The following is a 15,661-nucleotide window of genomic DNA, read 5'->3' as shown; positions in this document are numbered from 1 at the left end:
GAGCCAAAAATAAAATGGAGGCACCCAGAAAATCCCCAAGTAAATACTTTTTGTTTGATTCTCAGTCAAGGAGTGGGCTGTGTTTCTGAAGCCTGGTAAAAAAACAGAATTCCTGAATAATCATCTTAGCTATTCAGAGGCAGAAAAAGAATTGATGGTGTAGAATTTGTGCAGTTGAAACTCAAGAGATCTCCTGCATTCCACCGCTGTTTATACTTTTGAATCAGCTTTGACAGAGGCTGTTGAAAGAGGAACATTTTAACAGGCCCATTCATGCCTTTATTAGAACAATTAAGGGACTCCTACAGTTTTAGCTATGAAAGAATGAGACCCAATTAAATGAACTCCAAAGCAGAAATGCTCCAACTGCTAGGACAATGTAGAAGAGTAGCGTTATTTAAATAATCGAAATAAAGTGTTATATTAAAATTTCCTAAGACAAAACTCTCCTTCATATCACAGTTCTCAGGCAGGTTAAGGAAAGGTTCTCTCACTTCAGTACTTTGATGACCAGCCTAAAGTAAATACTTGAATTGTACCTGTTGGGATATGTCTCCTCTTATTTAAAATGTGGACATTAGTTTAACTAGAAATAACTGATGAATCAACTAATGCCACCCTCTTTTGAGCAGCTTTATTCAGCCAGGCCTGGTATACTTGGAACAGCCTTTATCAAGCAAAATAAAGTTGTCAAGTTGACCTCAGCTCCTGATGATTCACATCTACCAAGAAAAATAAAACTAACAGGTCCAAACCTACTTGATCAAGCAATAGATGTAACTGCTTCCCAGCTCTTCAGTATTCAGAGCAACCTGAAATATATCAAATACTAAAATTCTCATTTATTGGTACTAAAATGTCTGGATAACTGAATGGTCAACTTCTTTTCCAGCAGTTTATTAAAGCAGCATTTCCAAATTTCTTAATGTCTATTAAGAATCTCCATAGATATTTTTTCAAAAATACAGCTCCACACATTATCAATCATCAGCCATCCCCCAAAGGGGTCAAAATAATTTCTTTAGATTTCCTCCAAAAATATTTGGTATCTACATGAAGGAGCATTAAGCACTTCCATCTTGGATCTTGCCTTGGATGAAGCATCACAGAAGCATCCTGTAATTAAAAATCTGACTATATTTTTGGCACATCTGTTACCTTTTTCATGACCTTTCATCAAGGCTCCAACATGCCTTTCTGTGGTCTTCTGCTTAATGTCTTACCTTCTGCAGTTATGCAAGGCAGATTTGCTAGTATCCCATATGACAAATACCTATCTTCATGCTTTTCTAGATCTAATAAACAAATTGTCTGCTGAAATATTAAGTGAATTCCTAAATTGTTTAGGACAGGGGTGTCAAACTGCCGGCCCATGGGCCGGATGCGTCATGCTGAAAACGCGCCCACCCCATTGCCAGCAATGAAAAAAAGTCACAATACATCGCGATACATCACGTGACATTGCGAGTTTGACATCCCTGGTCTAGAAGTTCTGAGCATGGATGGTGGTTCAATAGATACCAGTAAATTAGAATCCCGGGAATTATCACTGCCATCCTGGCTGGAGAAGCTAGGAGTTATAGTTGAGCAGTACCAGGAGGACTCCTCAACTCTAATTGGAAAGCCAGTCATGTAATTTAAAGTTCAATAATGAACACTTTCCTCTTTAAAATTCATTATGTTTATTGGCTGCCGGTAAATTCTTTTTCTAATTTACACACAGAAGCAAGCCACATTAAAATAAATGTAAACTGTGGGTCTTTTTTAACAGGCATGGGATAAACCACTCTTTAATCAGAAATATACTCCCTTAAGCTGATGAGAGAAGCGAACATTCTTATTCTAGCCAATAAATCAACCAGTCCCAAAGAGGTAGTCCATTAAACTATCTCCAGTGTCTTAATTACTATCTATCTTTAGTCAGTTGCCCAAAACAAGCCAGAAGACTGTCCTAAAACTGCCAGATCACTTCTGGCAAATCTCATTCTGATGCAAAATAATCTTGCTGACCATCAGGACTGCCACTTCTGAGAACAAAGTGAAGTTAGGTCAGCTTCAAATAGATGAGAAGGTCCAAGACTGGTAGTTATCTTTTGGAAGGCCAGGACTCTTGCTCCTTCTTCTAAACTAACCCTTCTAACAGCATCCTGTCATGCAGGACTAAGCATACTCACAAAAACAAGCAAGCAAACAAAAGAAAATATCCTTAATATTGTAATCGACTTATGTTCATGGGAGCTAATAACCAATCCATATGGAAGATACCATATAAGAAATATGCAAAGAATTTCACCCATGTGCTAGTTTCCTATCAGCTCATGCATCCAAGAACAGGATCTTGCTGCCTCATTTCACCTAGCTTATCAAAAGTCTGCCAAATAGCTTTCATTTCACAGATCTTCATTGAACATTAAAGCAAGGATGCCGTTGAAAGATTTAACAGATACTCTAAACTCAATGCCTCAAGTGATGTGTCAGCTGCCATTTAAATGACATTGTATTCCTAAGCGGTAGATATACGCAAAATGCTTCAAACAATTTTGAACATGAAGGGTTGCTTTGAGTGTTTTAAGCAACTGCTTCTTATGGTACGATCATTTCCTCATCTGCAAAACACATGACTTCCAAAAAAAATCAACTGAATGGACATCTAGATCAGAATTTAGGCTATCTGAGGCTTTCACACTATGGGCAACAAGAAGAAAAATCTGCCCACTAATTTAATTAGAGAGGAAGACTCTGCATCCCATTCTGCTGAATTGTTCCTGGGGGGGGGGGCCTGTGAAAAACAATGAATCCTTTCTTTAAAGACCCAGCCAGTGTTACTTCACTTATTACCGGTAAGGAAGTTGTATTTAGATACATCTCCTCCTCCTCCTCCTCCTCCTCCTCCTCCTCCTCCTCCTCCTCCTCCTCCTCCTCTCTTTAAGGCTCATGCAAGATAGTATTTTCCTTCCTTATCATCATAATGAAACAAGACATTGTCCCTTTTATGCAGACAGAGGACAAAGGCTAAATGTAAAGAATGGGCCCCAAGGTTGTCCAGTGAAACTCAGCCAGGATCTAAACTCATGTTGCATGTTGCGTCTATCAACTTCTCCACCTGCGGTATCTATTTCAATTGCAATTAAGAGCATCGGTGGCCTCAGCTTGCACAGCAGGTGGGGGCTGGGGGGGAGGACAGAGAGGCCCTAAAGCAGGACATCTGTGTATTCCCTAGACTCTGAAATAAGAGAAGAATATCGGTCCAATATAGTAATCCGCCCACAATCTGCTTTGCTGGTGTATCAAGCAACAACAGACAGAATAAAGTGTATTGGCAAAAAAACACCCATTGAGAGCTTTGGAGTTCTTTAAAGCCTTTGATCTTAAAATTCACAAAAAAGTAACTAATCACTTAAGTGCAGCCAGCTTTAAGTGTAATAACAACTATTTCTCCACCAAAGATCGCAGGATAGGGCATTGGCTTCTTGTGTTATTTATCTTACAGGACAATACCAAGATAATGAAAAAAATCAAGCCAACAAATCACTTAAAAGAAAAATAAATGTTCAGATTCTTGGAGGAAAGAGGGATGTTTTGATTTGGTATCAAGAGGAAAAGCAAAGCCTTTTTATTTTCTTGGGAACGCATTTTAGTCCAAAGTTAAGCCTTGGCAAGCCTTTGCAAATAACTACTACTCTTAACGTACACCACCGGTTTTACACTGGAAGTAAGTAAGCTGAAGATGACAGCTGTACTATTAGAATGGTTGGTAAGAGAATGTGAAAGAGTAACATAATGACATTTTCCAGATCTTCAAATTTTATACAGGCCTTATAGCTTTATACAGGTAGCCCTTGACTAAAGAGCACAACTGAGCCCAGAATTTACATTGCTAAGTGAGAAATTTGTTAAGTGGGGTTTTTTTATCCCATTTTACAACTTTTCTTGCCACATTCGTTAAGTGAATCATTTTCCTCCTCTTCTTCTTGTGCCATATCCGTTATCGGACGTTGGCGATCATGTTGGCGATCCTGTTTTTATCAGCAGCCACACAAAAAGGTGCTGCTGAGTTTTGTCCAAACCAGTCCCTTAGATTTTGAAGCTCTGATGTTCTTCCTTCCGCCTGGACCTCGTTTGCCCTCAATCTTTCCCTATACCAGGGGTAGGCAACCTTGGCTCTTTTATGACTCGTGGACTTCAACTCCCAGAATTCCAGAGCCAGCCATGCTGAGGAGAAAGGGAGAAGTTTCCATGCTGAGCCATGCCAGATCTGGAATTCTGGGAGTTGAAGTCCACGAGTCATAAAAGAGCCAAGGTTGCTTACCCCTGCCCTAGAGGATTAAATGGAAAATGCCGTGTTTTTCTGGGTGTCGCATCACATGTCCGAAATATTCTAACTTTCGTTTTTAAATTGTTTCGATGATTTCCCTTGGCTTTCTCAGGCAGCTTATCAAGTGAATCAGTAAAATCAGTTTAATCAGTTAAATCAGTAACCTGGTTGTCAATTGACTCTGGCTTCCCCATTGACTTTGCTTGTCAGAACGTCACAAAACATGATCACGTGACCCCGGGACACTGCATCCATCATAAATACGAAACATTTATCAAGCATCTGAATGTAAATCACGTGACCATGGAGATGCTCCAGTGGTCATTAAGTGTGAAAAATGGTTGTAAATGGCTTTTTTTCAGTGCCGTAACTTCAAACAATCACTAAATGAACTGTAAGTTGAGGACTACCTGTATATATTCTACTTCCTTCAAACTATGATAATCAAAGGTGAGTGTGTTCACATTGGCTAGTCAACCTATCACCTACCCAAGCCACCTTATTCTTGCCACATTATAAAAAAATATTTTAACAACTTCATGCGAAACCATCAGGCCCTACAGTTTCCAGCATCGTAGGCAAGCTGAAATAAACAAATGTAGCAGTTTAGCCAAAAAATAAAAATAAATGACGGTTTTATCTCTATGAATCAAATAAATTAATTCAGGGGGGGGGAAGAGCCCTAAAATAGATCTCTAGTAGAATACATTTTTAGATTAATTTGGGAAGGTAGGATTATTTATTTTTAAAAAAAACTGTAGTGTTTTGTGCCATTTGGTTGCAGAGTGCGATTGTCTGCACTATGTTCACTTGGGACACAGGGCAAAGCCATTGATCAGCGCATGATGCCATGGAGGACTTGCACTTCCGTTGGCTTGTTGCCAAGTTTGATGCTCTTTTGGAGCCGAGAGTAAATAACCTTGAGTCATCCAGACAGCTTCTTTTTCTACGGAAGGATTAGAACCCGGATCTCCCAGTCCAAAGGTCTTCAAACTTGGCAACTTTAAGACTTCTTGATCTCAACTCTGAGAATTCCTCAGGCACCTATGGCTGGCTGGAGAATTCTGGGAATTACACAAGTCTTAAAGTTGCCAGGTTTAGAGACCTCCTGTCTCCATTGATTCGTTCCCTACAAATGCAACATGTCTCAAAATTCTGCCTCTCCCTTTCCAGTGGCATCACCACAATACTTGGCGTCCCTTTTTGTGTGTGTAAAGCCTTCCCTTCCTACCACTAATATCTGCTTTGTGTCATGGTAAATTTGTGACCTTGAAGGTGGAACCAAACAGAGACAAAGGAGAAGAAAACAGTGTTCCACGAATGTCTGTGGAATATGGCAGCTTGAGAATGGGTGCATGATTCGGTTTTGTGTTACTGATATGTTTAACATTAACCCAGGAATATAAAAACAAATCTATTATTAGACAAGCAAATCAGGAACGCTATGGATCCCTAACGTAAAGAATACGTGAAACAAAATTTCTCAGAATGGTAGCATGTATTATAAAAACAAAATAAATAAACAAATAAAATCTCGATTTCATTACCACAGAGACAAAGCAATCCCAGTAGACGGAATCCTATCCCTATTTCTTTTCTTTTATGTATGATGGTTACTGAAAGTTTTAACAACAATAATAAGAACTACTACAAGCTAAAAAAAGAGAGAGTGAAAAAAGAAAAAGCTAAAAGGGCAAAAAAAGAAAAATAGAAGGAAGAAAAAGATACAGGTAGCCCTCGACTTACGACCACAATTGAGCCCAAACTTTCTGTTGCTAAGCGAGACATTTGTTAAGTGAGTTTTCTCCCATTTTACAACCTTTCTTGCCATAGTTTGATAAGTTAGTAACCCGGTTATTAAGTGAATCTGGCTTCCCCACTGACTTTGCTTGTCAGAAGGTTGCAATAGGGGAGCCCGTGGCCCCGGGACACTGCAACGGTCATATATATGAATCAGGTGCCAGCCTCTGAAATCACGTGACCATGGGGATGCTGCAACAGTCGTAAGTGTGAAAAATGGTGGTAAGTCATTTTTTTTAAGTGCTGTTATAACTTTGAATGGTCACTAAACAAACTGTTGTAAGTCGAGGACTGCCTGTATAAAGAAGTTGCTTCTGATTTTGTTCACAGCAGTTATAATTAAAATTATAATTTAACCACTCTCTAAAATTACCTAATGTTTCTCTCCTTTCTGTAATCTAGTCCAGGGGTGTCAAACTGCCGGCCTGTAAGCTGGATGTGTCACGCCAAAACCACACCCACCCCATTGCCGGCAACGGGAAAAAAGACGTGATACGTCGCGACACATCACGTGATGCCGCAAGTTTGACACCCGTGATCTAGTCTGTTAAACCATAAATCGTAAGTTCATTTTTTTTCTTTCTCTATGCAAAAAGGAGTTTCCAGCCATCCATAAATGTGGATTTTGTCTTTTCTCTAATCAAACAAATCACTTTAGCAATTTTGGCGAGTTCTGTCATCTTCACCAACCATTCCTCCATTGTTGGATTGCCAAATCTTTCTATCTTTCTACGTACAGTAATCTCACTGCAGTTTTTATACATAGAAACAGTGTTTCATGGTTCAATCCCAGGACCAAAGATTCTGATTTCAACTGAGTGCCAATCTTTTAAATCCTCTGGATCACATTTGAGCCCAACAATATTTAGCTTTTTTACATGTCCACCAAACAAAATAAAATGACCCTTCACATTTCCAACATCAGCATGAAGTACCTTTACACCTTCTAGATAATTTTCTGCTGTGATATAACAGAGGTATATCATTTAATAAAAATTCAGATCATTATACAATGTAAGGAAATTTATCCCTGTTTTTCATAAGATGCAAAGCTCTGTAATTTCCAGTGTTATCTATTTATGCAAGTAGCATTCTGCAAACTTTAGCGGCTGTTTCAGTGTTAAGCACCTTTCTAAATATACAAAAGAACAATTTCTGAAGGATACTCAGTTCTTGCCAGTTACCAGCAAGAGGCACATGCCATATTAATGAGGAAAATATGCTAATTATTCCAAGGGCATGCTATGAACAAATGTTAATGTGCTACTGTCTTTTGTCGGATTTATTTTTGACACTCGCCTAACTACAGTTTATTTGCCCTATTTAAAGCTTCTTAGCTGGGAAGTCATCAAACACTGCACTTTATTCAGGGGTACCACACTGGGGGTGGCAGAGAGGGTGAAAATGTATAGATGATGATCATGGTTACAGCTACCATCTTGACATCTTTTTTTTTAATCCCATTTATATCCCGCCCTTCTCCGAAGACTCAGGGCGGCTTACAATCTAAAGCACAAATCAATGTGCTTAGCAATAGCCTTCATTCTATGTATATGCCTGCTTATTAGGGCTTTCGGGGCCCCCCAAGCGGCATTATTACAAAGTCAGCTTATTGCCCCCAACAATCTGGGTCCTCATTTTACTCTTCCCCCCCCCCACACACACCCAGTAGCTGCCTCTGATTCTATTTTCAGCTGGGGAAAAAATCAAGTCATTTAAGTTTTCAACATTTTAACTCACCTTGTTTTTGGATAAAAATCCTAAGCAATGGGTTTGCACTTGAAACTGCTTTGTAGAAATTGTCATCATTATTAATGGGAAGAAGATCCCCATGGATGTCAGCATAGCCTATCATTACCGCCATGTTGGAAATATGGTGGATGTGAAGGAGAAGTTTGTAGAAATCTTCGAATTTTCCTGGCTTGTAGCGATCCAGAGAAAATCTTCGAAATTCTGCTCCAAACTAGGATCAAGGGAAAAAAAAGGAGAAATGGCCATATATCAGGATTTTTAGGACTGCAAATTTAGCTCTCAGTTTACTCTTTTTATCTTTTAAGTAGTGTACACAATTTTGCAGATTTTTGAATTAGAAGAAGTCCTCAATGACTACAAATGAAGTTGTTAAACGATGCATTTAGGTAAAACATCACATGACCATACCAGACTTACAGTGTGAGTCCTGCTGTGGTCATTAAGCAAGTTGCCCATGGTCATTAAGTGAGACTTGCGATCATAACCTGACTTTATTGCCAGCTTCTCTATTCACTTTGATTGCTGGAAGCCAGCTGTGAAGCTCACCTATAGCAATTACATGACAACGGGAATGCTGTAATGTTTGTAAACGTGGGACAGCTGCAATAGCGATCATATGACATATGACAGTGCAGGGGCAATGTGATGGTCATAAGTTTTAGCAGTGCTCATAAAGTTACTTTTTCAGCACCACTGTAATTTGAATGGTTGCTAAACAAGATGGTTGCTAACTGAGGACTACCTATATTAACATTTATGATTTTAAAAGAACATGCGAAAATTAATTCAGTGTTAAACATGTCAACAATCTGTTCTTGCAATGCCAGCCTGGTTTGATTTTATAAATTCCATTTCATTGCCATCTTTCCCCAAATTGTTAAAACCTCAACTTTAGTGACTCATCTTACTAAAGCAATCACATCCAATTGCATGTGCACATGCAGACCTGCAAAAAAAACGGTGCGTTCATGAGTAGGCAGAGAAATGCTGTGTTTACTCAAATTCAAAGCTTTTGTTCCATATCATTTCAAAGCATGCACAGTCCTATGCTATAAATGCCAGTATCATTAATCACCTTTTATTATCCCCAGATGCTTCTGCCCAAAGATGAGGTTATTTCTTAGTTAAGAAAATCAATCTAATAACAAAGTATGCACTACTTTTCTACTACAATGCATGGGCAACATTTACAACATTCCCACTGAATATAGGTTTCCTCAACTCGTGTTACAGACTCTTAATGGAGGATATCAGGGAAAATTAATTAAGAAAAATATGAAAAAGAATGACTGTATGGTTAAGAAAAAGCTCGTTCTAGCTTTAAAGATCAGAGTAACTTAAGGACCACCAAGAAGAATGTTGATGAGAAAGTTATTATAGTTTTTGCTTTGATCACAATACTTGAAAGGGTTAATAGAAGCTAATAAGGATCCTCAACTTACAGCACTCTTGAGTTTGTTCAGGGATGTTAAAAGGTAGTAAGTTTTAGAAAGCAAGTTACTATACAAGCTTTGAGGCTAAACTGGAGATGTACATAAGTGATTTCACTTGTTAAGTGGTACTTTAAGGAGACTGAACAACAACAGAATGGTTGCATTAAACATACTGAATGCTCTAGAAGAATATTGGATAAGGATGAACCAACCCTAGAGATAAGAAAATAATGAAGCACTTAGTACTAAAGAAGTATGTTCTGTCCAATAAAATCATCCATCCGCAGAGATACATTCTCTCTCTCTCTCTCTCTCTCTCTCTCTCTCTCTCTCTCTCTCTCTCTCTCTCTCTCTCTCTCTCTCTCTCTCTCTCTCTCTCTCTCTCACACACACACACACACACACACACACACAGAGAGAGAGAGAGAGAGAGAGAGAGAGAGAGAGAGAGAGAGAGAGAGAGAGAGAGAGAGAGAGAATAGCAAAAACAGGAATGTGGTGGGCATATTGCAATCTTACACACCGGGAATAAGTTATTTCTTAAATAAAGAGGAAAATACTTAAAATTCAAACAGAATTACTATTGAAAAAGTAACTGGTATACTATATTACTATATAAGCCATAATTCTATATATCAACGAATGATCTGCATAAACAAAACCAAAACATAACGTAAAAATAACAGAAACAGAGCGGGCCTATTTGAGATCACAGATTAAGTACACCTAGGTACCCTCAAAAAAAATCACAAAGAGTAAATATAAGTTTTATTACATACTTTAAACTGCAATCATACAAAACATGGAAATTTAATTGTTTGCAAGCTTTCTTTGAATATTTCTCAGACCGGAAAGCAATAAAAAAAAATCTGTGAAGTCCAAAGCTTGTAAGCTAAGACACGTAATGAACAGTGAGTGTAACAATTAAAAGATAATGCAAGTCTCAAATATGTGGGAGAAAAACAACCCTTAAGCATCTATAAATTAAAAGACTTTGTAGAAAGCATATATTCAACTTAAAACATATCCACAGACCCTACATGCCAAAATACTTTGTGAATTATAAGTTAACCATTCTTAGACTTAGGCCAAATACTTTTGATTTAACTGTTCCCCACTGTTTATTCTATGAAAAAAGGTTATTTCCATCCTTTTCTCCATAATTAGAGGCTAGTGAGCAGCAATGATATATCTCTACTCATTGTAGTGCCAAACAGAATATCTCATAGCTGGTGTTTGTCTCTACTTTTTGAACTATATTCTCTGTTGCTTTGAACTTTCCTATCACTCAAATGCTAAGTAGATTTAGAAGGTTCTAATATTTGCCTATCACACAGACAACACTAAGACACCAGCCAGGACAATCCTTCATTACAGGAACTTAATCTGCTTATTAGGGCAATTTTTAAACAATGAAGTACAGTAATCTACTTTGACCTGCTTACCTAGTGCAAACAACTCAACTACAACTACAAAGCTAAAGAGAGAAAGAGGAGGAAAGACAAAAGTAAGATGAAAGTAATTTAGGTTAACAGTGCTACAAATGGTGACTAAGAAAGCAGATTCATATATACTTACTTCCCAAACAACAGGCTGTCATCATAGGAATCTCCTGAGCGTTTGTCACCGTCTGGTTGATTTGCAGTTAGAAGCAAAAGAAATCACCAACCCATCCTAGCCCAAAAGGAATTCTTGTCTATTTCTACCCTACTTGATCAGCAAGCAATAATAAAGAGAGTCAAGCAGGTTATACAAAAATAAATTCACTATAAAAGTTAATACAATGCACAAACATTAACTGAATCAAGACTGGTTTTAATCGAAGACAGATAGTCCTGAACTCAACTGGAACCAGAGCAAAGACACCCACGTGATTGCTACGTGGTTGCTAGGACAACATTTCAACCCCTCCCGGTTGTAGTCATTAAGCGATTTCATGGGTCATTAGGTGGGTGGAGTCCCAGGTAAGGAGCATTGGGTGCCTTGGAGGGATGGGGACACTGGGAGGATTCACTCAGAGCTGAAAATCTTCCCTGCCAAAATCCAGGCAGGACTTTCAGCCCCTGAGCTGAAAGACACTCACTGGCAGCCTCCCAGGGCCTTCCCCAATCCACAAATGCACCCCATGCTCCATTCCTTACTGAACTGCCTCTCCATTCAGGAGCTGAAAATTCTTCCTGGCAAAAGCCAAGCAGGATTTTCAGTTCTGAGCAAAAAGATAGTGGCATGAAGAGAGATTTGAGAAAACTAGACATAAAGGAGATATCTCTCCTGTTGAATGTGGACAGTAATTCCTACAGCATGTTAGATATACTACAGTAGAGCTGTATCCGTATGGATCTTACATTTGGAAGGTCCATATTTCTTGCTAGGAACTTCTTTCTGTAACACCTTCCCATCAAAAGGTAAGTTGGGTTGCCTGAATACCTGGCAGAGCCAGTGGACTTGTGTTATTCAGAAAAAAGCAGAGCCAGTGGTGGAAAAGAAACTGTCCTCTCTCTAGGAACATGAGAGAGGGTGGTACATGGCATTTTTGGAAGGAACATGGCATCTTTTTCCAGACTTTCCCCTAGTGTGGATGAGAAACTCTCCACAGAATACTCTGGCTCTAAGAACTTTATTCCCAAGCAAGCATGTGGAAGTCCCAACCAGCATGCATGGCAAGGGGAGATTTCAATTTTCCCCTATGTTCTTCCTTCTGAAAGCTACCTCCTCAATTTATATCTCCTCCTCTACTGATGATACCAGCTCTCCAACTGGCAGATGATCTGAATATCTTTTGTATAGATGTTGAACAAGAGGGGAAAGAACATCAAGCCCAAATTCCACTAGAACTGGCCTTAAAGAAGATAACTACCGTAACATTGTGCCCTCCCCCCACATTCATGATCCCTAGCACTGGTCCAAAATGATAGTGTAGTCCAGGGGTCTTCAAACGTGGTCCTTTTATGACTTGTGGATTTCAACTCCCAGAATTGTTCAGCCAGGCATGCTGGCTGAGGAATTCTGGGAGTTGAAGTCATAAAAGGACCAAGTTTGAAGACCCCTGATGTAGTCAGTAGTATCCAAAGCTGCTAAGAGATCAACAAATACAAGGATGGATGCATCACCTCCATCTTGCAATGGCCACAGATCACCAGCAAGAATAATCAAGGCTTGTCTCTTTACAACTGCAGCCCCGCCACCTGCTCAATAACCTTCCCTGTTTCATCCACATTTCAATACTTAATAAGTGAGGGGGAAAATGGACATTTTTAACCAAGTTAACCCAAACTGCATAACCCAGTTATACAGTTGTTCCAGACTCCCTGATCAACATAAAGATAAGATGAAGCAGTGGTGAAATACTATTTATTTTATTATCATTACTTGCTGATAATGACCATCAACACGGGTTCTGCACACAAGATTTAATTTAATTTAATTTAATTTATTAATATTTCTATACTGCCCTTCTCCCGAAGGACTCAGGGCGGCGTACAGGGCAAGAATAAAAATACAGAATTACAAAAGTTAAAAAGTAATTAAATACATGCCCATTAAAAAACAGTTAATACATAATAAAAACCCCAATAAAATGACAGTAAAAACCCCACCAATCCCCCCTCAGGCCAGGCCGGCTTGTTCGAACAAGTATGTTTTTAGATCGCGGCGAAAGGAGCGAAGATCGGGCGCCATCCGGAGCTCAACTGGTAACTGGTTCCATAGTTCCGGGGCGCCCACAGAGAAAGATCTCCCCCTGGGGAGATATACCAAGCAATATAAAATATACTTGTAGCAATAGAAATTGATCCAGATTTTGCTGTTGTTCTGGAAATGGCCTACCCCTTAAGAAAAAAAGAGTAGCTTCTCTTCTTTAGCTTCTTAAGCTTTCTTGACAAATTGCATAGGAAGAACTGTGAAACAACACACAAGAGACTGATCAACTTCCCCATTGTCAAGAGGCAAAAGTATTCTTGCACTGGTGGGCTGTTGAATCTCTTTTCCAGCAGTGATAATAGCACAACATCAGAACTTGCAAGAATAAAGGCTCTCCTATGACTTTGCCCATAAAGTATTAGCAAAATAATTTGCATGTGGAAACAGATATTTCAAACAAGCCTGACCTAAACAGAACTTACATCTTTCTGCAGAATGTTGTCAATGTTCCTATTTCATGTCTTTTTCTAGGTTCTTGAAAAGGTCAACTGAAACCAAGCATTGGCCAGATAGGCTACAAAATTCTAGATCCAAATGTACCCTGATATCCATAATCAGAAGAAATTGTCTTGAAAGTGAGGGGGAAAGGAGGCCAGAGGAACTTTCAAAGAGGATTAAGACAAGATCTTAATGAACAAAGCTACATGTGAGCCTCTAAAAGAAAGAAATTAAGTCAGATTCCAGCCTCAACAAAGAATTGCGAATGCAGCAGGGAACTTGCAGCAAAACTCTTAAACATTTAGACTAAACAGCTTTTTAAAGTTCCAAGTTATAATTACAGATCTGTGTACCATAAGCCAAGGAATTCATTACCTGGGCTGTATAAGTCTTTAATTCACTGCATTACACAGTTTGCCTGGCACAGAACGGCATTCATGAGACTAATGGGCCCATATGGAAGCAGCCCTTAATTGTTCGTTTCACATAGCCGAGGTTTGAAAAAGAGACACTCAGATATTTTAACACCTGGGGCTGAATTTGCCAAGCACGATGCAACCAGCAGGTCTCTTTTTTTTAAAAAAAAAATACAGCTACTTTTGTTCTGTTGTGATTGATGACTTGACTTTACTCTTTACAGGAAAGCCCACTTGGGCTTAGAGAGGATAGCTGCATTAACCACATACAATAGAATGAGACAGGTTTATTGGGCAGCATGGGGACGGGGTGAAAATCAGATTTCGACAGAGTGTGCAACAAGGCATTAATATGGAACTAAAAAAGGGATTATTAGTATCAACATGCAACTTGGTTTTATTCTATTTTTCGGAGAGGCAGTGAAGAAGACAGAAGTCTCCCGATGGGTTCCAGCAGATTTACTCTCAATCGTTTTTATGTAGTAAAAGAACAGATTAAAGAATATCGGAAGACGAGACTGGTTAATGGAGGAGGCACTCAATTTGACACCTAGAGCTTGTTTCTGTGGTTCAAGCCACAACCCGTCTTTTATCAATAGAAGCAACATAAATTTGACAAGTTTGTAAGAGATTGGAAGCCATTTATGGATGTTAAAATACCGTACATCAATGGACTGTTAACTGAGGGTTTTGAAGATTAGTTTAACTTTTGGGGTTACCAATTAACAATTTTTTTTTGCAGTGAACAGAGATTGGGTCGATTTAATTGATAGACAATAGAATTTTATTTGGGGTATAGAGTTAAGCGATTGTGGTTTAAAACAGTAATTTAGTAATATAGATGGGAAAATTTACTATTTGTAGACCTGTTGAGCAAGAGGGGGAATCTATTAGATTTGTTGAAATTATATTTATCAACGTTCAGCCAGAGTGGGTGTTATATACAGGTAGTCCTCAACCTATGACCACAATTGAGTTCACAATCTTTGTTGCTAAGTGAGACATTTGTTAAGTGAGTTTTGCCCCATTTTACGACCTTTCTTGTCACAATTGTTAGGTGAATCATTTTTTTTTAAAAATTCCATTTATATCCCGCCCTTCTCCGAAGACTCAGGGCGGCTTACAAGCTTAGCAGTAGCCTTCATTCTATGTATATGCCTGCTTATTAGGGCTTATCAATGCAGTTAAGTAAGTAACACAGTTGTTAAGTGAATCTGGCTTCCCCATTGACTTTCCTTGTCAATATGTTGCAAAAGGTGATCACCCTGGAAGACTGCAACTGTCATAAATATGAGTCAGCTGCCAAGCATCTGAATTTTGAGCACGTGACTATGGGGATGCCAGAATGGTTGCAAGTGTGAAAAATGGTCATAAGTCAGACCAAAGGTGCTTTTTCAGGAGGCAACTGGACTTTCTTGTTTTTCATTCAAAGAAAAACAAGAAAGCCCAGTTGCCTCCTGAAAAAACACCTTTGGGATGACTTGTGACCAGGATGACTGAGAATCTCCACAGACATTGGTCATAAATCACTTTTTCCAGTGCTGTTGTAACTCTGAACGGTCACTAAATGAACTGTTGTAAGTCAAGGACTAGCTATATTTAGTGTTAATTGTATATCTGTTCTATATATTTTCTTTTTTACCCAAAATTGTTATTTTTTTCTTGACTTCTTTGTAGTTGTTATTCTTCGTTCATTTCTTTTTATTTGTATTTTGTATTGTATCTTATCTTTTGAAATCAATAAATTTTATAATAAAAAAATAAAAGCAACATAAATTTTACCCTGAAAAGATGCATTTCTCTATAAA

The 15,661-nt window shown here is 38.7% G+C and overlaps 1 protein-coding gene across 1 annotated transcript in view; it reads right to left on the bottom strand.

Annotated features, from left to right (window-relative positions):
- PARD6G (par-6 family cell polarity regulator gamma) overlaps positions 1 to 15,661 on the bottom strand; it is an 83,721-nt gene that overhangs the window by 51,366 nt on the left and 16,694 nt on the right. The window contains exon 2 of the mRNA XM_081325390.1: positions 7,856 to 8,078. Within this exon, the coding sequence (XP_081181516.1) occupies positions 7,856 to 8,078 (223 nt within the window). The remainder of the gene's footprint in view (positions 1 to 7,855; positions 8,079 to 15,661) is intronic.

The sequence above is a fragment of the Vipera berus genome, assembly GCF_964194415.1.
Source record: "Vipera berus genome assembly, chromosome: 3".
Classification (NCBI taxonomy): domain Eukaryota; kingdom Metazoa; phylum Chordata; class Lepidosauria; order Squamata; family Viperidae; genus Vipera; species Vipera berus.
This window is presented reverse-complemented; position numbering and strand designations above follow the sequence as displayed.